Raw genomic sequence first — 27,476 nt, forward strand, 5'->3', positions numbered from 1 at the left:
ATCAGCAAACAGACACAGATTGTTGCTCATTCTGTTCATCACGTCATTTTTGTATATAGAGAATAACAGTAGTCCTATCACACTTCCCTGGGGCACTCCTGGTGATACCCTTGTCTCTGATGAACACTTGCTGTCAAGAACAACATACTGCGTTCTATTACTTAAGAATTTTTTTAGCCACTCACATATGTGGGAACCTACACCATATGCTCATACCATCGTCATATCAGTTGTTTGTGAGCTATCATGTCAAATGCTTTTCTGAAATCTGAGAAAATGGAATTTTCTTATTACCCTCCATCCATGGTTCACAGGATATCACGTGAGAAAAGGACAAGCTGAGTTTCACGCAAGCGATGCTTTCTAAAACCATGCTCATTTGTGGACAGAAGCTTTTCTGTCTCAAGTAAATTAATTATATTCGAACTGAGAGTATGTTCAGTAACTCTGCAGCAAACTGACATTAAGGATATTGGTCCACAATTTTGCAGGTCTGTTCCTTTACTCTTCTTATACGCAGGAGGCACCTGCACTTTATTCCAGTTGCTTGGGCAAGTTGCGCTGGACAAGAGATTTGCAATATCTACCAGCTGCCATAAATTACTCTTTGTATCCACTGTCACTATGAAGACATCATGATAACTAATCCTTGTTTATACTTGACACCGTCAAGGTGGTCAGGTCTGTTTGTAGCAATAAGGTCTGAAACATTTCCAATGAATGTGGGCTCTCGCACTAGTTGCTCAAGACAATTTTAAGAAAACGTGCTCAAAAGTATTTCACAAGACTATCTGTCTGTACCCTCTGCAGTGAGGATCCCAGTCTATATTCAGTAGGTTAAAGTCACCTCCAACAAAAACTTATAAATGTTCAGAATGTAGCACTAACTACAAATTAATTTGTATTATGAGCATAAAATGACTTATTCCACATTATTACAATTTATCATGCAAAATGATCTATGGAACGTGAAACTAACCAGCTACTGCATGATCTGGATATTTCCACACTACTGGGTACCAACTTTCTTGAACGACTCTAAAACTCTCATGATGAATTGGGTGGCCGGTAAAAACAGCCAACAATTAACTTGATTTCACCTAGACCTGTTGTATGCCTCCAGGTAACTTCACCATCAACAATCAGATTTGGTTGCAAAAGAAACACTATTTTTGTCAACTGCAATAACCACTCCCCCTCCTATGGTGCCTAATCTGTCTTTCCGATATCCATTTATTACCTGCTAAATATTTCAGAGCTTTCTACTTCAGGTTTCAGCCACCTCTCAGTCCTGAGAATAATTCTAATATGACAAATTTCCTGGAGGGCAGTAAATTCAGGAACTTTGTTAGGAATACTTTTGGCAATTTACTGATAAAAGTTTGATAGTCAAAGTGTCTTCACTCTGAAAGCGGTCGGATTCCGTTATCTGCATGTCGACTGGCAAGTCATCACAGTACTTCAAACGACCTCCTAGCCTAAAATAACCCCACAGACACTCCACAAGTACCCTGCTACCACAGTTGCTGCTTCCTTTGTGTAGTGCACCCCTGACCTATCAAGTGGAGTCCTTTAATTCCCATCTAATAATGCAGGTACAAAAACTACAGTGAAGACTGTCACACAGTTGACAAACCTTCAGCTGAGACCCTCCACTCGAGTCCAAATCAATGGACCCCGATCAACTCTGGGAACACTGCTCCAAATTGCGAGCTCTGCTTGCACACTGTGCTTTAGGCCAGCAGACTTTACTGCTTCCACCAGCCCCCCATATAAACTGAGGATGGCTTCAGAACCTGAGCATGAATGGATCTTCCACACTTCGCAGCTGCAAGCAAGACCACCTCCAAAACTCGAATGAAGCCCCATACCAACATACTGAGTGCAAATTGGATTTATTTCCAGCTCTGAAAGCTATTTTTCTAAAGGGCTCCATAATGTGCCTAACACAGGAGCTCTAGATAACTAGCTCCCCCTCAACCCTTCCCCCCACCCCCGACCCTCATGTGCCTGCTTGAATCCTGCTTAAAGAGCATCCCCATCCAACTGTCCACTCACAGAGTGAACGACCAAGGCCAGACATTGACTCTCCACCTTGAGCGACGCAAACACATTACCGTGCACCACTGCCCCTGTGGTGGTGATGATGGCTCCATCATAAGGTACAATGAAAGAAGCCTCGGCAGCAGAGCCTGAGGGCGAAACAAGTGACATTTTAAGCATCCCATGTGATGTGCCAGATTCTCTGCCTCCGCTAGACTCCAAGGCAGCAGCCTGATCATGGTTGACAGTGGCCAAAAGCACCTTCAGCTGTTCGTGAAGTGCAGCCAGCTGTTCCTGTATCCACACACTAACATGTGCACATCCTACTCATCCCAGCATGACTAACTTATAAAACATAAAAGCACACAAAGAAACCTAAATATGCAACTCACTATCCTCCTGATGTATCACCAACAGACACAAAACTACACCTCTTAAATAGAGAGACACACAAAGAATTTAGGAATTAAGCTATGAAGAAAACACAGAAAAACCTAAGTAGGTAACATGGTGCTCTGCTGGTACTTAATAGACGAAAGCTGGAACCTGATGGAATGACTGGACTGAGCGAATGGTTGATGGCTCTTCAAAACAAATAAATGAATTAATGACGAGACTGCCTGAATCTAAACTTCACAGTTACAAAAAACACCTAACTTGCTGCTCCAGTGGTGTTTTGTTTTGTTTGTTTTAGGGCACAAAAACAACTGAGGTTATAAGCACCTATGTCATAACCTTAGAACACCAAGAAGTAAAAGAACTTAAAAGCGACTACATATTAAGCCCAATTGACAGAAGGAAAACAAGCTAAGAACATGCACTTCCTTGTGTAGAGAGGTCCACAAAATATGCTGTGCAGACAGCAGAGATCCCGAACCACAGATTAAATGCCATTCGCCATATTGCTTTGATGGATAAAAAGTAAAACACGGTTGACAGCCCAAATGATGTTCGCTAAAACAGCCGATCACTTAGGTAGCAAACATATATAAGAAGATAAGTGGTTAAAAAAAAGGGTATTCGGGCAAGATACGGTGAACTGTCAAAGGTTGACGACAATGGGCACAAACTGGCAGAGGATCTTAACAAATGGCAATGGCTAAAATGGCAACACCCAATACACAACCTAGCCAAAATGATCTCCTCATGACAAGAGTGCCGAGATAAGGTCAGCTAAGCTGCTGGGAGAGGTTTAATTCCCCAGAGCTTGTTCCTGTGAAGAGAAAAACAGTGGTGATGCCAAAGTGACACCACCTGCTGACAGACAGTAATAGGGAGACCATCGGAAGGGATGGAAGAACTAGCGGACCAGGTAGGTGGATTGCAGCCTTGGCAGCAGCATCAGCAGCCTCATTTCCTGTCAGACAAATCTGACCAGAAACCCACATGAACATCACAGTGGCTCCCTCAACAGTGGACAACTGGAAGCTTTCCTGGACCCGTTGAGCTAGGGGATGGACTGTGTACAGCACAAAGAGGCTTTGAAAGGCACTGAGAGAATCAGAGCACATGGCACAATCGAAAAGCCTATGTCGCCGGGTGTACAGAGTGGCCTGATAGAAGGCAAAGAGCTCTGCTGTAAATACTGAGCAGTGTTCTGGAAGCTGACAAAATGGTTGGTGCCAATGACAAAGACACACCCAAATACACGGTAAGTCTTAAAGCTATCATTGTACATGAAGGTATTATTGCTAAGTTCCATGTAAAGGTCAAGAAACTTACAAAAATAGATTTAATTCGGACTGGTTTCCTTAGGAAGCAAATGCAAGTTGAACACAGGCCGCCGCACTAAGCCAAGTTGGTGAAGGGTTCATACCTATTGGGAATGTGGGAGGTAGCGTGAAGTTAAGCTGCCTGAACAATAGCTGAAAGTGAACTCTGCGAGGTAACAGAGAAGAACAATGCACGCCATATTAGCGGTCAATGGTGTCATCGAAGAATGAGACTTAGGATGGGTTGCCAGGCAAAGCAGACAAACAGCATGCATATCCACTGAGGAGAACCTCACACTGGTATAGCAGCAATAGTTTGGCAGCTTCTGCACAGACTCTCAGTCGGGCTAGTGAACAAGGCGCCAGTGGCCAAACAGATTCAATGATGGTCGATTGTATTAAGATGGCATAAGGTGGTCAAATGTGCATAAGCATAAACAGAACACCCTCAGTCTGGTTTCAAATGGACAGGGGCTGCCCGGGAAGCACCACTTAGAACACGCTGAGAGACCAGGTACAGCGTGCGGTCAGGTAAGATGCATGAGAAGACCAAGAAAGTTTTCTATCTAGCATGAGCCCCAGGAATTTTGTAGTTTCAGCAAATGGAAGAACAACAGGCCCAAGATGTAAAAATGGAAGAAGTAACTGATTGTGCCACCAGAAAATTCATACAAACTGTATTGTCAGAGGAAATGCAAAGCCAACGTTTATACTCTATGAGTAAAGACGATCGAGACAGTGCTGAATGCTAAAGACACCACTCAAGGAGACAAGTCTGTGGATAACTCCAATAGATCGCGAAGTTATTGATGAAAAAAAAAAAAAAAAAAAAAAAAAAAAAAACCTGGAGATGCCTGGGGGGGGGAGATGACAGGCTATAATAGAGTTAATGGCTATAGCAAAGAGTGTGACGCTCAGGATGGAGAAAGTCATAGGATAAACCATAAACTCCTTAGCTTGGCAATTAAAGTGATGCAGGAGAAGGCAGTAAAATGTGAAAGAATTGTGTGTTAACAAGACAAGTGGAGGCTGGGAAAGAAAAAAAGCTGTCAAATTCATGAATAAATCGGGGAAAGATGATTGGGTGAAGGCCCAACAGTGTAGTGAACTGTAAACTGTTAAATGCAAATTCGTAAATAACAGTGGAATTATTATATGCAAGTAATGCTAGTCTGTCACCATTGATGCCACCTCCCTCTATACCAACATACCCCTCATATGTGGTCAGTCTGCTGCTGAACATTTCCTCAGTCAGCGTACACCTGATTCCAGACCTATGACATCTTTTCCACTCACCTTAATCAACTTTATACTTACCAACTATTACTTCACCTTTGAGGGGCAAATTACAAACAGATCAGGGGTATGGCCATGGGAACCAGGATGGCTCCTTCCTATGCCAACCTTCTCATAGGTCACTTAGAGGGGCTTTCCTGGGACCCATAAGTCTGGTTTGGCTTAGATACACTGCTGACATCTTTACCATATGGACTCATGATGATGCTGACCTTTTAAAATTCCTGGAATCTCTGAATACCTTCTCCCAATTACATTTCACATGGTCCTATTCTGAATCCCGTGACACTTTCCTTGATGTTGATCTCATCCTCACTGAAGGCCAGCTACACACTTTCGTCCACATTAAACTTACTAACAAACAACAGTACTTACATAATGACAGTTGCCATCCCTTTCATGCCAAACGTTCCCTCCCATACAGCCTTGGCATTTGAGGCAAATGCATTTGTTCGGATGCAGACTCTTTACAGCAGTACGTCACCATTCTCACCTCAGCCTTCACTGGACATAATTAACCCACCAGCCAAATTCAAAAGCAGATTTCCCAGGCCATCACGTCCAATCCTGGCACTGCTGATCCCTCCAAAAAACAACTTCGAAGCAAACCACTGGCCACTCAGTATTATCTTGGTCTGGAATGTATTAATTAGCTACTTTGATAAGGCCGTGACTTCCTAAAATAATGCCCTTAAATGAGATCCACTGTGTCTGAGATTTTGTCCATCACACCTAGAATAACTTTTTGTCACCCTCCCAATCTCCGCAATATTCTTGTCAGACCCTATGCTCCTTCTGCACCCATCTCCCTACCCTACGGCTCCTACCCCTGTGACTGTCCCTGCTGCAAGACTTTCCCTATACACCATCCTACCACCACCTATACCAGCCGTGTAACTGGCAAAACATATACTATCAGAGGTATGACACATCATATACCAGCTGTTATGTAAACACTGTTCAGCCTTTTGCGTATGCATGGCTACCACCAAATTATCAATTAGGATGAATGGGCATACGCAGAGGGAGTACCCTGCAAAACACAATCTGTCACAGAGCATGGACTACAACATGACAATCATGACCTCGGTGCCTGTTTCACCACACACGCCATATGGATTCTTCCCCCAGACACCAGTTTCTCAGAACTCCAACAGGGGAACTAGCGCTACAACATGTCCATGGTTCTCGCCACCCACCTGGTCTCAATGTACGTTAATTTCTTCCATCTCAGCATTTCTTCAGCTGTAACTACTCTTTTCTTCACCCTGTTTTAGTTTTCTACAGCTTTTATTGTCCTACCCATCTATTTTTCACCACTCCCCTCCCACTTCTGTTATGTACAATGCACTTAGCTTTTAATTCTTATTAGCTCATGCACAATGGTTCAAATGGCTCTGAGCACTATGGGACTTAACATCTGAGGTCATTAGTCTCCTAGAACTTAGAACTACTTAAACCTAACTAACCTGAGGACATCACACACATCCACACCTGAGGCAGGATTTGAACCTGCGACCGTAGCAGTCGCAAAGTTCCGGACTGAAGTGCCTAGAGCCGCTTGGCCACCGCGGCCGGCTCATGCACGATGTTTAAGACGTAATCTCTGTCTTGCATATTACCCTGTCTTCCACCTGTAAACTCTCAGGTTTTCAAATCTCGTCCGATGCAGTCCCCAACAGTCAGTTTTTCCTTCTCATCCCAACCGTTAAGTCTCCTCTGACCTGCGGTTCTGAGCAACTTTCCCGATATCTACCCTTTTCTCCTAGACCTCTCCAGTCCTTTTACTTCTCCCTCCCTCTTCCTTCCCCTTCAACCCCGTCGGCCTGATGAAGGAGCCATTGGCTCCGAAAGCTTGCCTGATTATAATCTCCTTTTATGGGTGTTCTGCCACCACTTGGTGAGTAGATTTATTATCTATCCAATTAATTTATTTTTTCAAAAATCAATTGTTTCTGGAGTATTGATGTAGATGTAGATACTGCACACACAACTGTTTATAATGAATACAGTTTGCCATTATAGGCTGATGCTTAAAAATGTAGAGAGCACGTTTCCATGCATGAATCACATCATGGCACACCTTAGGCCACCAGGGGACTGGGACATAGCACGATGAAGATGGAGTGCACGGTATGGAACCTTCTGTGGCGGGAAGGATAACATTCACATGGTAATGTATCTGGTCATCAAAAACTTGGGAAGTGTCATTCATCGAAGGTCCCAAGGGAGGAATAAAGCATCCAGCTGGCCTTAGAATGCTGCCAATTGTGCTAAAACATAGCTGGGTAAGAGTCAGCAAACACACAGTACACATGAAATGGTCACTCACGTATGTGTCACAGAGAATGGACCACTCGAGATGACAGACAAGCTGGGCAGTGCAGAATGAGAGGTCCAAATGGGAATAGGTGTGCATGGAATCTGGAAGGAATGTGGCTGGTTCAATGTTACGACAAATGAGGTTGAGTTGATTGAGAAGGTCACCCAAGAGGGGACCTCTCTGACTGGTTCTGGAAGAGCCCTAAAGGGGATAGTGTGAATTAAAGTCAAGCAGCATGAAAGGGTGAGGGAGTATATCAATAAGATGGAGGAAGTCTGCCCTGGTAACACCAAATGACAGAGACACTGCAAAGAGAAAAGGTGAAATGACGAAGGATAAAGCACTGCAGCCGAGAGTTCAGTGAGGTCGTTCAGTTATGAACATCATCCTGGATGATCAACATGACTCTCTCCTTGAGACAGAATGCCATCCTCGGTGGGAGGGGGGGGGGGGGGGGAGGGGGGAAGGCCAAAGTGGACCGGAAGGAAATGCGAGAGGTCAAAGCGGTCATGAGGACACAATTTTTTTCTTGGAGGCAGAGAACAAGTGGACACTGTGAATCCAAGAGCAACCATAATTCCTCCTTGTTGAGTCTAATGTTGAGAATGTTCTGTGGAGAAGGGTCATAATGGGGATTGGGGAGGAAGGAAACAGAAAGTGTGGTCACCTCAGCTGCTGGCTAGTGCCAGTCTTTGAAGACTCGTTGCTACAGGGCACAGAGGCTGGAAGGTCCTGTTCCACGAGTTCTAAATAGGCATCGGTATTCTCACTGGGTCAGCCTGCAGATTCCAGGGCAGAAATACAGTAGGCAGTGAGCACCGGCAAAATGGAGGTCAGCCGGGTGAGGATATCAGGCAGCGACACTGTTGAAGAGGATCTCCAAGTTGGGGAAGTAGAATGTTTGCCTTTGATTTCTTAGAACCTTTGTGGTTGGCAGATGAAGACTCAAATGTTTGTTGGCTGGAGGGACATAAAAGGTCTTCGTGGGAGTATTCCTTCTGTTCTTTCCAGCCTGCCAGTGATGTAGCATAAGATACTGGAGGCAAAGATTTGGAGGCTTGTTGCACAGCTGGAGGAGAAGGAGATGCAGAGGATACTGGTCAATTGTACAACTCCAGTGCTGAATTTGAGGTCGCAAGCCTTTGTGCCCATGTTCTTCATGTACATTGAACAAGGCATAGCAAGAAGGGTACTGTAAGAGCCAGATGGTAAAACAGGGGGCTTTTGAATAGCCAACAACTTGCGAGCAACAGGGTAAGGCACATTTTCCTTCACCCAGATCTCCTGGACATCCCACTTATCAAGATACATGGGACGTTCTCGGGATGAGGCTGAGTGGTTGCCATTGCAATTGATACAGTGGGGAGGAGGAGGTCAGCAATCACCCTCGGGAGCATCCCTACCTCAGGTAACACATTTGGTAGTGTTTCAACAGCACAGGCGAGTGTCATGGTAATGCTGACACTGGTGGCAGTGCATTGGGTTTGGAATGTACAGTTGGACTGTGATGACTTCATGGCCTGCTTTGATCTTACTCTATCAAACATGAGAAAAAGAGTGTATGTAGGCACTAAGGTTGCACCAACGTTTTTCATTACCCAATGGACTGCAGTGACGTCTTGATCAGTGAGGTTAGCTTGGAATTCTCCCTTTGTCAGACTATCGAGCAGTCTAGTGCAGTTAACACTACGCGAAGAATTCAGCACTCAGTGGGCCTTGACACAAACAGGACAGCCTTGGAGGGTGAAGCTACAAGCAGCTGTTAGGCTTGAAAATCACAACTGGTTACCAAAAGCAAAGTGCCATTACATAAATCAGAGCATGATTCCACAGAGCCTGCAACTGCACGAACACCTTTCTGAATAACAGACTAACCATGGTAAAAGACTGAGCTCCGACATGTGATACCATGAGGAACAGAGGTGAAGCTGGGAGATTCTTGGGATCTTTAGCCTCATTCTGCTTACATTTAGCAGATATAGACTGAGATGGTGATTGGCTCATTGCGAAAAAATCTCCCTTGATTGCCTGCATCTCCGATGGTGCGCTCCTTCCTATTGGAGGTCCCATCAGAGGGAGGCTCAGCTGTTTTACGTGATTGTTCACACCTCAGGTCACACCTCCTGAACTCTTGACACAGGGGCCAATTGGTAGTTTGGGAAAGTAAAGCTCAGGGACTCACCCCTTCAGGAGCACACAGAGAGGAATAAGAAACAAACAGGAACCTCAAATGTTGAATTGGAGGAAGAATAGAAGATGGAGAACAGAGAAAGAAAGAAAGGAAGGAAGGAAGAAAAAACAGTTGGGGGGACTGTTCTGATGTCAGGCTAAAAAAAATCATTGGCAGCATGGTATGCCCTTGGTGCTCTGTCATGGCAACTAGTGCCTTGCAGTTCCATACTACTTCTATTTACATTCACCCCTCAGTAATGTGATCATATTTTTTTTTAATTAAATACAAAAAACTTAGACATATATTCAAACACAGAATAGGGCCTTACAAACAACAACTAAAATATTAATTAACCTAAGAAATATATGTTAATACAATTGCTAATTCTAGCTGCACCATTTTAGAACAGCTATCTATCCATTACTACCACTGAAGAGGAACACTAATAATTACTTCACTACCTTGTAATGGAACATCAGCCAAACTTAGCTTACACTTTTCAAGAAAAAATAAGTGAAAAAAGTGTTTTACAATACAGAATAAAATTATACAATAAATCCCCCAAAACTATTTAAGAGAGAAGAAACTGCTGCGTGTTTAAAAAAAATTGTATACAAAAAAAGACGTGTAAAGTCAACAATTATTTAGCTAAAACATGATAAGTTCAAAAAGAAATGCCTCATAAACTAATAATAATTTTGAACATTCTACAACATACAATATAATGCAACTATTTTGACCGGAAAATCTGGTACAGAATAACAATATGCAATATGAATTAATATAAAATGTTACTCACCACACAGAGAAGACATTGAGTGGCACACAGGCACATTTAAAAGAAAATTTAAAGATAGACTAAGTTAACAGACAAAGGATTGTGTCCAATAGGTTAGTCTACTTTAGTTGTTTTTTGTTGTTGTGGTCTTCAGTCTGAAGATAGGTTTGATGCAGCTCTCCATGCTATTCTATCCTGTGCAAGCCTCTTCGTCTCCGAGTAACTACTGCAACCTACATCCTTCTGAATCTGCTTACTGTACTCATCTCTTGGTCTCCATCTACGATGTCTACCCCATCTCCCAGCCACTACTAAATTGGCGATCCCTTGATGTCTCAGAATGTGTCCTACCAACTGATCCCTTCTTCTAGTCAGATTGTGCCACAAATTTCTTTTCTCCAATTCTATTCAGCACCTCCTCATTAATTACATGATCCACCCATCTAATCTTCAACATTATTCTGTAGCACCACATTTCAAAAGTTCCTATTCTCTTCTTGTCTAAACTGTTTATCGTCCATGTTTCACTTCCCAACACAGCTACATTCCTCACAAATACTTTCAGAAAAGACTTTCTGGCACTTAAATCTATACTCATAGTTAACAAATTTCTCTTCTGCAGAGACACTTTTCTCACCATTGCCAGTCTACATTTTATATCCTCTCTACTTTGGCTATCATCAGTTAATTTGCTGCCCAAATAGCAAAACTCCGTTACTACTTTAAGTGTCTCATTTCCTAATCTAATTCCCTCAGCATCAAGTGATTAATTCAACTACATTCCATTGTCGTCCTTTTGCTTTTGACGTTCATCTTATATCCTCCTTTAAAGACACTGTCCATTCCATTCAACTGCTCTTCCAAGTCCTTTGCTGTCTCTGACAGAATTACAATGTCACCAGCAAACCTCAAAGTTTTTATTCCTTCTCTCTGGACTTTTATTCTTTCTCTAAGTTTTTCTCTTGTTTCCTTTACTGTTTGCTCAATATACAGATTGAATAACATCAGGGATAAGCTGTAACTGTCTCACTCCCTTCTCAACCACTGCTTCCCTTTCACGCCCCTTGACTCTTATAACTGCCATCTGGTTTCTGTACAAATTGTAAATAGCCTTCTGCTCACTGTATTTTACCCCTGTCAATTTGAAAGAGAGTATTCCAGTCAACACTGCCAAAAGCTTTCTCTAAGTCTACAAACGCACAAACATAGGTTTGCCTTTCCTTCACCTATCTTCTATGAGAAATCATAGGCCAGTATTGCCTCACATCTTCATACATTTCTTCGCGATCCAAACTGCTGTTCCCTGAGGTCAGCTTCTAACAGTTTTTCCATTCTTCTGTGAAGAATTCGTGTTAGTATTTTGCAACCATGACTTATTAAACTGATAGTTTGGTAATTTTCGCACCTGTTAGCACATACTCTCTTTGGAATTGGAAATACTATATTCTTCTTGACGTCTGAGGGTATTTCACTTGTCTCATGCACTTTGCTCAGCGGATGCAAGAGTTTTGTCATGGCTGGGTCTCCCAAGACTATCAGTAGTTTTAACAGAGTGTTAAAAATGTGGGAGTCCAGGGCCTTGTTTCGACTTGGGACTTCCAGTGCTCTGTCCAATTCTTCATGCAGTATCATATCTCCCATCTTATCTTCATTTATGTCTTCTTCCATTTCCCTAACATTGCCCTCAAGTACATCACCCTTGTACAGACCCTCTATATACTCCTTCCACCCTTCTGCTTTCCCTTCTTCGTTTAGGACTGGTTTTCCTGGAGTCTCGATATTCCGTCAGGTGGTTCTTTTTTCTCCAAAGGTCATTTTAATTCTTCTGTACGTGCCATCTATCTTTCCCCTAGTGATATATGCTTCTGAATCACTATATCTGTCCTCTAACCAGTCCCACTGTGACGAAGCAAGCTGGGATATTTTTACTTCCCCTCTTGTTTTGCCATATGCCTCCTTAAAACTCGTTTTTTTCATTTCTGACTAATTACCATTAACATACGAGAGTATAATCTGTATTTTCACATAAGAGAAAGGTTGGCCCTCAGTTTTAAAGAATATAACACTACATCAAATTTCATGTTTAATTTTCTGTATGTAATTGATTTTCTAATTTATTTTGACTATTCCTAGTTAACACGTTCATTATAGGGTGAAATCAGTGATTGTTTCGTAACTTAAATTCTATTGTTGACGTATAAACAAATATAAATTTTGTAATAATTGTAAACATTTGGAGTAACAACTAACAGTATTCTTAAAGGATCTACTTGGCTCTATCTTAAAACATGGTAGCACAGCCAGCTCTTAATTAATTCCAAGGCAATTTCCAGTTCTGTAAAAAGTACTGTTTGCTTAACTGTAACTGTTAATTTCATGATTTAAACAAATAATACGGCTTAACCTTTGTAGTAGAAGAAACTGTTAAAAAGACGCAATTTTTCGATTTATTCAGTTAATTTAATGAGTTAAGTTTTAATAGTGATTTCAGTAAATTAAACATCAAACAATGTGTAGTTGCCGTGCCTATTATTGTGATAATATTTAAGGGACTGATTTTTGGTCCCTGCACAGTCAGTCCACAGCCGAATTTCAGACGAGAAACCTGTAATGGTTAGATCAACAACAATGCATCAAATCACCAATAGGCCACGTGTTAAAGCAATGACAGTGTCTGTTCAATTTATTTGAAAGACTGTGAAATGTGTGGTTAGGTTTTTACTGCTAGTAGATGTTCAACAGTAAACTATTGTAGCACTATGTGGATGTTTGCCTGCTACCTATTAATGAGGCTTATCGAAAGTTAAACAATAGTTAACTGGCCATATTAAATGTGTATATTGGGGGGTTGTTAACAGTGAAAGTAAAGAACTGTGAAACGCAAATGTGTACCTGTTGACTACATCATTTAAAGTAATCAGTGTTGAACTTCCACCCCCATTTTTGCAGCCAGTACAGCAACGCATTAGGTTGACACCAAGGACAATCAACGAGGAAATAAAGCACGCGAACATCACACCACTTAGCCATTTTGCACTTCCTGTCAATCTCATTTTTTAGATGTTTGTATTGCCTGCTTCATTTACTGCATTTTTATATGTTCTCCTTTCATCAAGCAAATTCAATTTCTTTTGTGTTACCCAAGGCTTTCTGCTAGCCCTCACCTTTTTATCTACTTGACTCTCTGCTGCCTTGACTATTTCATATCTCAAAGCTACCCATTCTTCTTCTACTGTATTCCTTTTCCCTGTTCTTGTCAATTGTTCCCTAATGCTCACTCTGAAACTCTCTACAACCTCTGGTTCTTCAGTTTATCCAGGTCCCACCATCTTAAATTCCTACCTTTTTGAAGTTTCTTCAGTTTCAATCTCCAGTTCATAACCAAAAAATTGTGGTCAGAGTCCACGTCTGACCCTGGAAATGTCTTACATTTAAAATCTGGTTTCAGAATATCTGTCTTACCATTATATAATCAATCTGAAACCTTCCAGTGTCTCCAGGTCCCTTCAATGTATACAACTCTCTTTCATGATTTTCAAACCAAGCATTAGCTGTAATTAATTATGCTCTGTGCAAAATTCTATTAGGCAGCTTCCTCTTTTATTCCTTTCCCTCAGTTCATATTCAGCTACTATTTTTCCTTTTCTTTTTTTCCAACTATCAAAAATTAAATTTTTGTTGCCTTTAACTTTCTGAATAATTTCTTTTATCTCATCATACCTTTCTTCAATCTCTTCATCATCTGTGAAGCTAGTTGGCGTATAAACTTTAACTACTGTGGTGGCTGTGGGCTTGATGTCTACCTTAGCTACAATAACATGTTCACTATGCTATTCATAGTATCTTATCTGCATTCCTATTTTTTTATTAATTATTAAACCTGCTCCTACTTTACCCTTACCCAATTTTGTATTTATAGCCCTGTATTCACCAGACCAGAAGTTCTTTTCCTCATGCCACCAAACGTCACTAAATCCCACTACATCTGACTTTAACCTATCTATTTCTCTTTTTACAGTTTATAACCTACCTGCCCTATTAAGGGATCTGACATTCCACACACTGATCCGTAGAACGCCAGTTTTGTCTCATCTGATAACAACATCCTCCTGGGCAGTCCCTGCCCAGAGATCTAATGGGGGACTATTTTACCCCCGGAATATTTTACCTAAGAGGATACCATCATCATTTAACCATACAGTAGAGCTGCATGTTCTTCGGAAAAATTATGGCTGTAGTTTCCCCTTGCTTCCATCCGTTAGCAGTGTCAGCACAGCAAGGTCGTTTTGGTTGATGTTACAATCATCCAGACTGTTGCCCCTTCTGATGCCCCTGTTCAGGAACCACACGTTTATTTGGCCTCTCAACAAATACCTGTCCATTATGGTTGCACCTACGGTACAGATATCTGTATTGCTGAGGCACACAAGCCTCCCCACCAATGACAAGTTCCATTGTTTTAAACAATGGGAACACCTGGTAGGAATGCCAACAATGTAGGAAGAGACAGATTGCTACTTACTGTAAAGAAGACTTGTTAAGTTGCAGACAGGCACAACTGAAAGGCACTTATACAAAGCCTTCAGCTACAGTCTTCATCAGCAAAAGAGAAACACACACCATTCATACACACAGGCAAGCACACCTCATGCACACATGACTGCCAACTCTGGCAGCACAGGTCATGGCAATCTGGCTCGAGTTGCTGGAGTTGGCGGTCACGTGTGCATGACATGTGCTTGCTTGTGTGTATGAATGGTGTGTGTTTCTCTTTTGCAGATGAAGGCTGTGGCCAAAAGCTTTGTGTGAGTGTCTTAATTGTGCCTGTCTGCAACTTAACATGTCTTCTTTAAGATGAGCAGCAATCTATCTTTTCCTATATTGTTGTTAGTCTACTTTTAAACATGCTTGTCTGCTGCTCAATGCCTTCTTGATGTGGTGAATAGGAACCTCTCCTAATTCATATTACTGAAAAATCTTATGACCATGACAAGCAGTGAACCACCTTCAATTTTCCCGAACTTCAAATCCTAGCCATTATGAAGGAATGTTACACAGACAAAGAAATTAGAAAGCACTAAGGAAAATCGGGCAGCATGGTACTGCCTACAGCCAAAATAGTATCTGAACAAGTGAGAGAGGATGTACGTGGGCGCGCACACACACAGTGGTTAGTTACGATATGAAACTTTGGTTTTGTCATTATTAGCTAAGTTGTTGACAGGCATGTGTATATGAAAGAGAATTGTGCACAACACAGAAGTCATTGCCAGAGTAGGTTGCTAATTGTCACATGCCTTTTATGAGTTCAAAAGTTTTCTTCTTCTTCTTCTGCTTTGGCATATCTGTCTTGCAGAAAGTATTTACTGGATACTGTCCATTTTTAACAACATCCAGGTTTCCAAGTGGTGATGTTCTTTCTCCTCTCTTGCATAGCTATCTTTCCTTCAATGACTCTTCGTTACAAGCAATTACAGGGCTTATTCTAGAATATATCATTTTATGGCATGTCACTATTAAAGTTTTTCTCTCTCTGTCTGTTTATTACCACTGGCAGCTCATTAGGTGTCATGCTGGAAAGGGAAGCTGAATGGTGTCCACATGTCATGACACAGATCATCTAGCTGATGCCTCTCTTTGATGAAGTCAGTTTTATTAGTGATTAGTGAGTGGACTAAGTAGTGGTAGGAAGCATTACAGGATAAGTTTAGCAAACAGCTAAAGTAAGCGAATGGTGGATACGGCGAGATATTTATGTGATGGCATACACCTTCACCAGCCCACTGGTCAGCACTAGGAAACATTGTATAAGGGGCTTTCAAAAAGAAATGAGCTGGAGGCATAATTACAGAAATCAGTAACTGTATGTTAGAAGTATTGACCCTGGCTGTTGAGACACTTGTCCCACTGTGACACATGGTGGTGAATGGCTGTCTCACAAAATTACCGGGGCTGCGATGTGAACTACTTCATCAAGTACAGCTGGACGTCATCGTCCACGAGTGCAGGGAACGTTATGCTGAGGTTCTTCTTTGACCAAGTTGGCCCCCTTCTGATTCACTTCCTGCAGCACGAGACAACAGTGAATGCCCAGCATTACCTTGACCATCCTTCGCCAAGCGATCAAATCAAAACGACCATGCAATCTCACCCATGGGGTCATTCTGCTCCACAACAACCTCATACAGCCAACACGGTTGCAGCACTCCCGCATAAATTCAAATGGGAGGTTCTCGCCAACCCTCCATACAGTCCAGATCTCTCTCTCTCTCTCTCTCTCTGTGATTGCGCATTTTTGGTCCCCTTAAGAAGGCTCTGAGGGGCAAACGATTCACCTCGAATGACAACGTCCAGCTATACATGTGGAACCGGTTCACATCACAGTCCTGGGAATTTTATGAGACAGCCATTCACCGCCTTGTGTCATAGAGGGACAAGTGTCTCAACAGCCAGGGTCAATACTTCTAACATGCAGGTACTGGTTTCTGTAATTATGCCTCCAGCTCATTTCTTTTTAAACGCTCCTTATATAGCAGGCACTGCACTAAGTGCACGTATGACAAGAGAAGACTATGACATGCCCTCAGGTTATGCGCCGATAACGCCCCCTAGGAAGCATACATATAGGCTGCCGCCACCGACTGAGCTGTCTCAATGTCTCAATCTCAGCACCTCAGTGTGTAACAACAGGACTTAGCTCACATTGCACCTCAATACATCGCACTGTGCTGTAGTCTTTCACAGTAATAGTCGTCACCTCGCACCTTAGCTAGCTAAAAGGGAACATTAGTTATTGTGATATGGATACGGACAACATTCCAGAATTAGTACATGTTGACTGCTGTTAACAACAGAACTTCAGACTGGACATCACTGAAGTCAAGTACTCAACTGGTTCCAGTAATAAAGGGTACTTTAACCACATTTGCATTTTGTGTTGTAGTGAGAGGAAACGTGCCACCCACCTATCATACCATCCTCTCCTCATCCAGCCACAAACTGCAAAACATTACAAGATGGCACAGCCACAACAATTTATATAACACTTAGTTCATAAACACTGGAATTATACAGAACTTGTAGTATTAAAATTAACACCTTGAATGTCAAATATTCAGTATGGACCTAGGCATCAAAATATGGAAACTACTAACTAACAAAATTTATTACCTTTATTGAAAGTGTATTATTTTCAGCAATCATTGTTTCATGCTTAGCTTTCAGAGCCTCCAGTTCTTGCTGTAAATGTTTTGATACTTCCTCCTTATCTTCTCTTTCATAGCGTTCTAGAATTAGCTTAGCTTGTTCTTCTTTCAATTGTTGATCTGTAATAACGTCCATTATATATATCAGAATAACAATAAGAACATTTTTAATCCATATATCACAGAGTTTGTTCAGAACAATTTCAATCATATGTCTTACTAACTGGTAAAAATTACTATGGGCATGAAGATCACTAGCTCCCCCAGTCACAGTTACAAGTTCACACAAGTAATGGAAAACAAGTGACGCTGGTTTCAGCTCAAAAGTGTGCAGGTCACCTAACCAGTCTAACTGGCATTTAAGTTTTTTAATTTTATTTTTAATTTTAATATCTACCTGAAATGTTCAAATATAATTAATTGTGCTGAGTAGGACTGTTAATTCAGCAGAGGCTGTTTATTCCTGTGGAAAGTGATCTGTTGACATGCTCACTATGTATCAACTGTGGACAGCCACTAGGTAGCATGGGAAAGAAGTTATGTAACACCTTTTGGTCACCACATGGAGCATCAATTTCAGGCTGGACACACTCTCTGTCACTGGCTTCCAACTAGTAATGGCATGAAACCTCTCCTACACCTATTTTCGGACTTTGCTCCAACACAAAATTAACTTTGTCTTATGACTGTGCAGACTGCTTAACAGCCTCATAGCCCAACCAGGGCATGCCCCATACAATACATATATTGCTATTTCTTAATTTTTAACCCACTCTTTCATTGGCAAAGATCCCTTCAGATGCCCAATCCTCACCAACTTGTCCAGGTCCCCTTGACACCTGTACAATAGTTTTCTGGGCTGCAAGATTGATTGGTGACCATTTCAATGACATTTCACTCCTGGGGATAGGAGAGGAAGTGAGAGTGAAAGTGGGAATAGAAGCAAGAAGAGGGTGACAGTGATTGCTTGAATGTAACACCAACCAAATGTGGTACATTAGTGAATTACTACCTGAAAAAAATTCTGTGGGGATAAAACACCACTGGTATGCCTAGGTGTAAGGACTGCCTTGAGCAGTTTTAACCAACATTTGGATACATATGACTTGCTGTCTGTCAGGAAGTGTAGAGAAGTGAAAAACTCATGAACAATAGAAAGTGACACCAATCTACAGGGTGTCTGGTAACTCACTTACTATTTTTAAACAATTATAATTTCTTCATTCATGAATCAATTTTTTTAGAGCTATGATTGTTAGGAGGTTGTATTTAACATTTTTTTTTCTTTTGTTTAAGTTGGAAAATGCTGCCTGTGTTGACTGTGGGAGAATGGGCCAAAACAGCAGCTTGTTATGAGGTCTGGGGATCTGTGATGTGAGTGCTAAAGTGGTGGAGGGCTGAACGAGGAATCCATACAAACCAAACAACACTGGATGCAAAAATAGTTAAAAATTGCCATTTGAAGTTACTAACAGGAAGTGTCACCGGTGCAAGATGATCAGGACAAGAGAGAATGTTGACACAGTTTGTGAAATGTTCATGAGAAGCCCTAAGAAATCACTGTGGCAAGGATCTCATGAAAGTAGTCTTTCACGTTATGCAGTTGCAACGATTCTTGAGAAAGATCTCACTTTTACGTTGTGGAAGCCACATTATGTGCAGTAATTGTTTCCTGATGACTGTGGCACAGGAATCGAACCTGGACAAATTTTCTTGGGTTGGAATGATGAATGGCCTCAACTTTTTGAGAACATTCTGTGGACTGATGAGGCAAGTTTTCCACACTGGAGGATTTGTAAACAGGCATAACTGACATAATCTGGCAGCCAAAAACCCACACAAATGTGCTGATAAAGCACAGGAGTGTCCAAAAGTGACAATATGGTGTGGTATCTCATCATTCAAACTTGTTGGTCCTTGCTTTCTGAGGAACACAAAAAATGGCGAACGATACCTGGAAATGCTGCAAGATCGTGTATGGCCAGTAATTTCACAATGGAACAACCCACAGCTCCACTTCACGCAGAATCGTGCACCTACATATTCTGCAAATGATGTCCACGAATGGCTGCATGATCATTTCCCAGGTCACTGGATTAGCAGAAGTGGTGTACATGCATGGACTGCCTGCAGCCCTGATTTAATGCCTTGCAATCTTTTCTCAGGGGATGGGCTAATGAGGAGGTTTACAAAGGAAAACCATGGAATTTGGATGAATTGGAAGTAGTAGTATCTGATGTGTTAGCCAATGTTCCACCCAACATGTTGCAGGCAGCAGTATCGCGCGTACCAGTTCACTTTTTAAAAAATGCGTAGAGAAGCTGAAACTAATGTAGAGGTTTAAAATAATATTAAACACAACCTCAGGGAGTGCTGTTTCCAACAAAGGCAGTTCTGAAAAAACTGGCTAATAAATAAAGAAATTATAAATGTTTAAAAATAGAGTGTGACTTATCAGACACCATGTAGTAAAGTGCAGCACACCCACTTCCCCCATTATAATGGGAGCAATGTAACAAAGCATGTGCTACAGGAGACACAAAGTATCTGGGTGTCACCACTCAGAACTCCAGTAGATTAGTTGGAGTGAAGTGCAAGGTGCACAAGTTTTGTTTGATGGTGCCGGAGAAATAGGATTGATGGCTATAGAACAACACACAAACCCTGTAACGTAACACATTGAGACAAACAAATATTAGATCACAATACATCCATTTAAGGAAGAACACTATGCAATTTTTGTGATGCACATAAACGTTCGTGAACATACATTACTTTTATTTTCTGCTCATTTCGATTATTATTCATTATGTTATAGGGAAAGTTAATAAACAGTTTCTTTACCCAATTTTTGTAAAAGCAGAGATTGATTGTCACATAAATACAAGCTATATTCTTAGCCTTTTTACAATCTGACTAAAGAAAGTTGAGGCCAGGAGGGTTATGGGAACATAGTATGTATTGCAGGCAAAGTTGCTACTTACCATATAGTGAGATGCTGAATCACAGATAGGCACAACACAACAAAAAGACTGTCAAAAATAAAGCTTTTGGCCAGTAAGGTTTTCATCAAAAATAGAAAGAAAACACACACACACACACACACACACACACACACACACACACACACACACACGAGCGTGCAAATGCAACTCAAACACACAACTGCAGTCTCAGGCAACTAAAACCACACTGCGAGCAGAAGCACCAGTGCATGCTGGGAGTGGTGACTGGATGGGGTAAGGAGGTGGCTGGGGTTAGGGAGGGGGAGCAATAGTAGGGTAGGGGTGGCACACCGTGAAGTGCTGTAGGTTGGTGGGGGACAGGGGAGAGATGAGGAGGCAGGGGGGGGGTTAGCGAAAAAGGACAGAAGTAAAAAGACTGGGTGCGATGGTGGAATGAGGGCTGTGAAGCAGTCATTGAAATGAAGGATGTCATGTTTGGCAGTGTGCTCAGCAACAGGGTGGTCCACTCTTTTCTTGGCCACAGTTTGTCGGTGGCCATTCATGTCGACAGACATGGTAGTCATGCCCACATAGAATGCAGCACAATAATTGCAGCTTAGCTTGTAGATCACGCGGCTGGTTTCACAGGTAGCCCTGCATTTGATATGGAAGCTGATGTTTGTGACCTGACTGGAGTAGGTGATGGTGAGGGGGGGGGGGGGGGGGGGGAGTATGGACAGGTCTTGCATCTAGGTCTGTTACACGGGTATGAGCCAAGAGGCAAGGAGTTGTGTAGGGATGGACAAGTACAATGTGTAGGTTCGGTGGACAGCAGAATACCACAGTGGGAGGGGTGGGAAGGATAGTGAGCAGGGCATTTCTCATCTCAGGGCACGACAACAGGTAGTCAAAACCCTGGCAGAGAATGTAATTCAGTTGCTCCATCCTGGGTGGTACTGACTTACGAGGGGAATGTTCATCTGTGGCTGGATGGTGGGACTTTGCGAGGTTGGTGGGAGACTGGAAATATAAGACATGGGATATTTATTTTTGTATAAGATTGGGAGGATAATTATGGTCTGTGAAGGTTACAGTGAGACCCTTGGTATATTTCGAGAGGGACTGCTCTTCACTGCAGATGCGACAAGCACGGGTAGCTAGGCTGTATGGAAGAGACTTCTCAGTATGGAACAGGTGGCAGCTGTCAAAGAGGAGGGATTGCTGGTGGTCAGTAGGTTTGATATGGACGGAGGTACTGATGTAGCCATCTTTGAGGTTGTGGTCAACATCTAGGAAGTTGGCTTGTTGGGTTGAGTACAACCAGGTGAAGCAGTAGTTGACGTTCTGGACGAATGTGGATAGGGTGTCCTCACCATCGATCCAGATCGCAAAGATGTCATCAGTGAATCTGAACCAGTCGAGGGAGTTAGGATTCTAAGTGTTTAGGAAGGATTCCTCCAGATGGCCCGTGAACAGACTGGCATAGGAATGTACCATGCTGTTGCCATTGCCATACCCTGGATTTGTTTGTAGGTAATGCCTTCAAAGGAGAAGTAATCATGGGTGGGGATGTAGTTGGTGATGGTAACCAGGAAGGAGGTTATGGTTTGAAATCTGTCAGGTGTTGGGAAAGGTAGTGTTCAATAGTAGTAAGCCCATGGGTATTAGGGATGTTTGTGTACAGGGAGGTGGCATCAATAGTGACGAGCAGGGCACTATGTGGTAAAGGGACAGGAACTGTGGGGGGTCAGTGGAGGAAATGCTTGGTATCTTTTATGTAGGAGAGTAGGTTCCGGGTAATAAGTTGAAGATGTTGGTCTATGACAGCAGAGAGTCTCTCAGTGGGGACACCGTAACCAGCCACAATGGAGCGACCTAGGTGGTTGGGTTTCAGAGAGATGGACTCTGGGGAAAGGTTCTGGGATGGGCCTAAGGATTTGAGGAGTGACTGGAGAACCTGCTGGATTTCTGGAATGGGGTCACTGTGGCAAGGTTTGTAGGTGGAAGTATCTGACAGCTGGCAGAGTCCTCCTACCAGGTGATCCTTGCAGTTCAAAACAACAGCGGTCAAGCCTTGGTCCGCAGGTAGAATTATAAGGGTGTGATCAGTTTTTAGATGGTGGTCTGCGGTTCTTTCTACAGATGTAAGGTTAGTTTGCATGTTGAGGGATTTGGAGAATGATGGTGTGGCAAGGTTTAAGGTTAAGAAATTCTGGAAAATTTAATGGGGGTGATTGAAGGGCAGCAGGGGTGGATCACTGTTGGATGGAGTAGTGAATTGAGTTAGGCGGGTTGCAACATTGGTTTTTTGTTGAGTCTGATTGTTAGGGTTGGTGGTGAAAAAGTGTTCCCACTGTAGGGATCAGGAGGAGGAGAGAAGGTCTTTAATAAGTCCTGCATGATTGAATTTGGAAGTGGGGCAAATGGTAAGGCCTTTGGAGAGGACTGATACATCTATGGGGCTAAGGCTTCTGGAGGAAAGGTTCATGACTATGTTAAGGGTCTGTTTAGGTTCTGGATTCTGTGTGGTGGTGGGAGGGAGTTTTCGAGGTGGGGTAAGTGTAGTAGGTCTGCGAGACAGGGTTCATCAACTATGAGGGAAATGTTGGGAGGTTTGGAGGTTGTTGTAGAGGTGGTGGACAGTGGTACTCCAAGGCGGAAGTGCATAGTAGGAGATTCTGAAGATGGAGAGAAGGTACTGCAAGGAAGTTTGGGCTTGGTTGATATAGTTTTGCAGGATTATGTTGGTGAGGGCTAAGGATTGGCGAAATCTGAAGAGGTGGAGGTCATTGTGGAAGGAGGGGTGACAGCCGGAGATGGGTAATTTGATGGTAAGGCAATTTGGGGGGATTCCATGAGCTAGGCAACAATGCATGAACAGTGTGTAGAACTGGTTTCTGGCTAAGGATAAGGAAACTTTTCTGTACTGACACGGATGGAAGGAGCAAGGATCCATGGTGGTTGAAAAAATGTGAAAAATTACGTATATAATGTAGAATTACATCTGAAAAAAATTGTAAAAATACATGCAAATACGTGTGAAAAATCACAAGAATGATGAAACAGCTGCAAAAGGGGGGAGCAAGATGAAATCAGAGGGCGTTGACAATAGTGAAAGGCGAAAACACTCTAAAATTGGCGTTAAGTCACAAAGATATCAAAGAACAGGTATATAACTGTAGGTAGCAGGTCTGAGGGTGGATAAGTGTGAAGAAGGGGAACAGCAGATGAGACTGGATGAGGTGCAATTAGTGGGTGCAAACTGGGATAGAATGGAGAAAGAGTGGGGGGTTCAAAGGATGAGATACAAGATCAGATGGCACCTACTCAACCCAACAAGCCACCTTCCTAGATGTCGACCTCCATCTCAAAGATGGCTACATCAGTACCTCCGTCCACATCAAACCAACTAATCACGACCAATACCCCCACTTCGACAGCTGCCACCCGTTCCATACCAAGAAATCCCTTCCATACACCCTTGCCATCCGTAGTTGTCGCATCTGCAGTGATGAGCGGTCCCTCTCGAAATATACCAAGGGTCTCACTGAAGCCTTCACAGACCGTAATTATCCTCCCAACCTTGTACAAAAATAAATCTCCCGTGCCTCATCTTTCCAGTCTCCCACCACCTCCCAAAGTCCCACCGTCCAGCCACAGAAGAGCATTCCCTCGTAACTCAGTACCACCCAGGACTGGAGCAACTGACTTACATTCTCTGTTAGGATTTCGACTACCTCTCATTGTCTCCTGAAACGAGGAATGTCCTGCCCACTTTCCTTGCCATCCCTCCCACTCTGGTATTCTGCCAATCACCGAGCCTACACAATATACTCGTCCATTCCTACACAACCTCATGGCTCAAGCCCCCGCAATAGACCTATATGCAAGACCTGTCCCACACATCCCCCCACCACCACCTACTCCAGTCCAGTCACAAACATCACCTATACCGTCAAAGGCAGGGCTACCTGCGAAACAAAGTCATGTGATCTACAAGCTAAGCTGAAACCACTGTTCTGCATTGTATGTTGGCATGAATACTATGACTGTCCACATGAATGGTCACCGACAGACTGTGGCCAAGAAACAAATGGACCACCATTTGCTGAACACACTGCCAAACATGACATCCTTCATTTCAGTGACTACTTCACAGCCTGTGTCTTATGGATCCTTCCCACCAACACCAACTTTTCTCAATGGTTCAGGTGGGAACTTTCCCTGCAATCCATACTATGTTCCCATAACCCTCCTGGCCTCAACCTTCATTTGTCACTGTCCTCACACATCCAGCCCCTTCCCTGTTGCCATTCCAGCACTACACAGCCCTTAATCCACCACTGCACCCAGTCTTTTTACTGCTCTCCTTTTTTACTACCCCCCCCCCCCCCACCTCTTCCCTGCCCCCCATTTAACCCGCTGCAATTCACGGTCCTCCACCGCTAACCTACTATCCCTCCCCCTCTCCACCCCAGCCTCTTCCTTACCCCCACACAGTTGCCACTCCCATCATGCACTGGTGCTGCTGCTCGCAGTGTGGTTTTAGTTATTTGTTACTCGGCAAAAGTTTTATTTGTGACAGTCTTTTTGTTGTGCCTATCTGCATCTCGGCATCTTCACTATATTGTAACTATTTTCCTGCTCATAATATTGATACATTCCATCCTGGAATTGTATTGTTTGAAACAATACAATATGATAAGAACTCAGTTACAAATGTTAGCACAATGAAATCTAAAGTAATTACATCTTTAACTAAGACTTTATAATTTTAAAGCAATGTCATTTTTTGATTGAAGTAGCACAAATTTCTTAAAGCCTACAATGGAAATGGTAATTATATATTGTCATGTTCATCAATGTTACAAATGTTAGCACAATGAAACCTAAAGTAATTACATCTTTAACTAAGACTTTATAATTTTAATACAATGTGATTTTTTGTTTGAAGTAGCACAAATTTCTTAAATCCTACAATGGAAATTGTAATTATATATTGTCATGTTCATCAATGTGTTTTTCGATAATTTTGTAATTACTATATGTAATTATCACTAAATGAAAATGTTACTGTCAATAATTCATATCCTGGTTCACATTGTTAGAAATATATTTATGCTTGGGTGACTACTTCCATCAAATGAGTACAATGCAAGCAGGCACCTACTTATGTTTGAAGTTGCACGCAAGTAATTTTTGTTTTGTGAAACAGCAGTTACAAAAGTTATTCAGAACAAAAGAGTGAATTTATCTGAGGTATATGTGCTTTTATTCAGAGGTTACACAGTCACACGTTGTGAACAGAAGACTGTGCACCAAGCAAGTATTATTTTATAAAGTGTGACATTTGCCCGCTTTAAGAAACTAACATTACAGAAATCTTTGTAATAACATAGAAGAAATTGCAATTAATTTTCTGAGTTTGCAGGTCCTGCACTCCTGTGAAATGTTCTGTGAAATTCCGATGCACCCCGGGAGTGAAATGGTGGTGCATTGACTTGCTGAAGGTACGTATCACCTGTGGAGTACTATAAGCAAACAAATTCATTTGTGCATCTAAATCTACATCTACATAGATGCTCCATAAGCCATCGTACTACTACTCATTTCCCTTTCTGCTCCACTCACAAATAGAGCAAGGGAAAAAAAGACATCTATATGAATCAGTATGAGCCCTAATTTCTTGTATCACATCTTTGTGGTCCTTAAGCGAAATGTATGTTGATGGCAGTAGAATCATTGGTCAGTCAGCTTCAAATACCGGTATTTTCTCAATAGCGTTTCTCGAAAAGAACGTTGCATTCCCACCAAGAATTCCCACTGGAGTTCCTGAAGCATCTCTGCAACACTTACATGTTGTTCAAACGTACTGGTAACAAATCTAGCAGTCCGTCTCTGAACTGAACTGATATGGTGTCTTATTCTATCTGGTGAAGATCCCAAACACCCTAACAGTACTCAAGAACAGGTCGCACCAGTGTCCTACATGTGGTCTCCTTTACAGATGACCCACTGTTTGCTAAAATCCTCCCTATAAACTGAAGATGACAATTCACCTTCCCTACCACAGTTCTCACACGCTCGTTCCATCTCAAATAACTTTGCAATGTTACGCTCAAATATTTAGACAACTTGACTGTGTCAAGCAGGACACTAGTAACATTGTATCCAAACATTACAGGTTTTTTTTTCTTCCTACTCTGCATTGACACATTTTTCTACATTTAGGGCTAGCTGCCATTCATCACAACAACTGGAAATTTTGTCTAAGTCATCTTGTATCTTGCTACAGTCACTGAAATTTGACAGCTTACTGTACACCATGGCATCATCAGCAAACAAACTCATATTGCTGCCCATCTGTCAAATCATTTATGTATATAGAGAGTAACCACAATCCTATCACACTTCCCTGGGGCACTCCTGATGACACCATTCTCTCTGATGAACAGTCGCCATCTGGGACAACATAGTGGATTCTATTACTTAAGAAGACCTCGAGCCACTCACATATCTGTGAACTTCTACATCCATATACCATAAGCCACTTTACAATGTGTGGCAGAGGGTATTCTGTGCATCACACTCACCTCCCTCCTTTCCTGAACTGGTAAAAATTACAAAGGGGCCAAGGTAACACTGCATCTCCAAAAATTTTGGGGAAGGTTGGGGTGTGAAGAGGAGGCCAAATGTTACAGTTCCAATGACATCATGTCAAAATTTTGTCAAAGAGAATGAATAAAACTCACAAAATTTTAGAAGGGGACTATTTTCCCACATTTTTACATTTTTAAAAATTGTGTCAATTAATGTATTTGTCAATGCCAGGCAATCATTGTTTGATATAAAAATTTCTGAAACCCAATTCGATATTTAGAACATCAATACAGACACAATATTAAATATACAGCCATACTTAACGCACATTTTTCATAAATTTGCACATTTTCTCTTTATAAGATGAATCTGAAGATGATCACAACATTTGAAACTGGTAG

At 42.2% G+C, this 27,476-nt stretch overlaps 1 protein-coding gene across 1 annotated transcript in view; it reads right to left on the reverse strand.

The window, feature by feature from the left end:
- LOC126416059 (coiled-coil domain-containing protein 186-like) overlaps positions 1-27,476 on the reverse strand; it is a 197,924-nt gene that overhangs the window by 119,497 nt on the left and 50,951 nt on the right. The window contains exon 6 of the mRNA XM_050083534.1: positions 17,496-17,650. Coding sequence (XP_049939491.1) covers positions 17,496-17,650 — 155 coding nt within the window. The remainder of the gene's footprint in view (positions 1-17,495; positions 17,651-27,476) is intronic.

Source organism: Schistocerca serialis, chromosome 8, assembly GCF_023864345.2.
Source record: "Schistocerca serialis cubense isolate TAMUIC-IGC-003099 chromosome 8, iqSchSeri2.2, whole genome shotgun sequence".
Lineage (NCBI taxonomy): Eukaryota > Metazoa > Arthropoda > Insecta > Orthoptera > Acrididae > Schistocerca > Schistocerca serialis.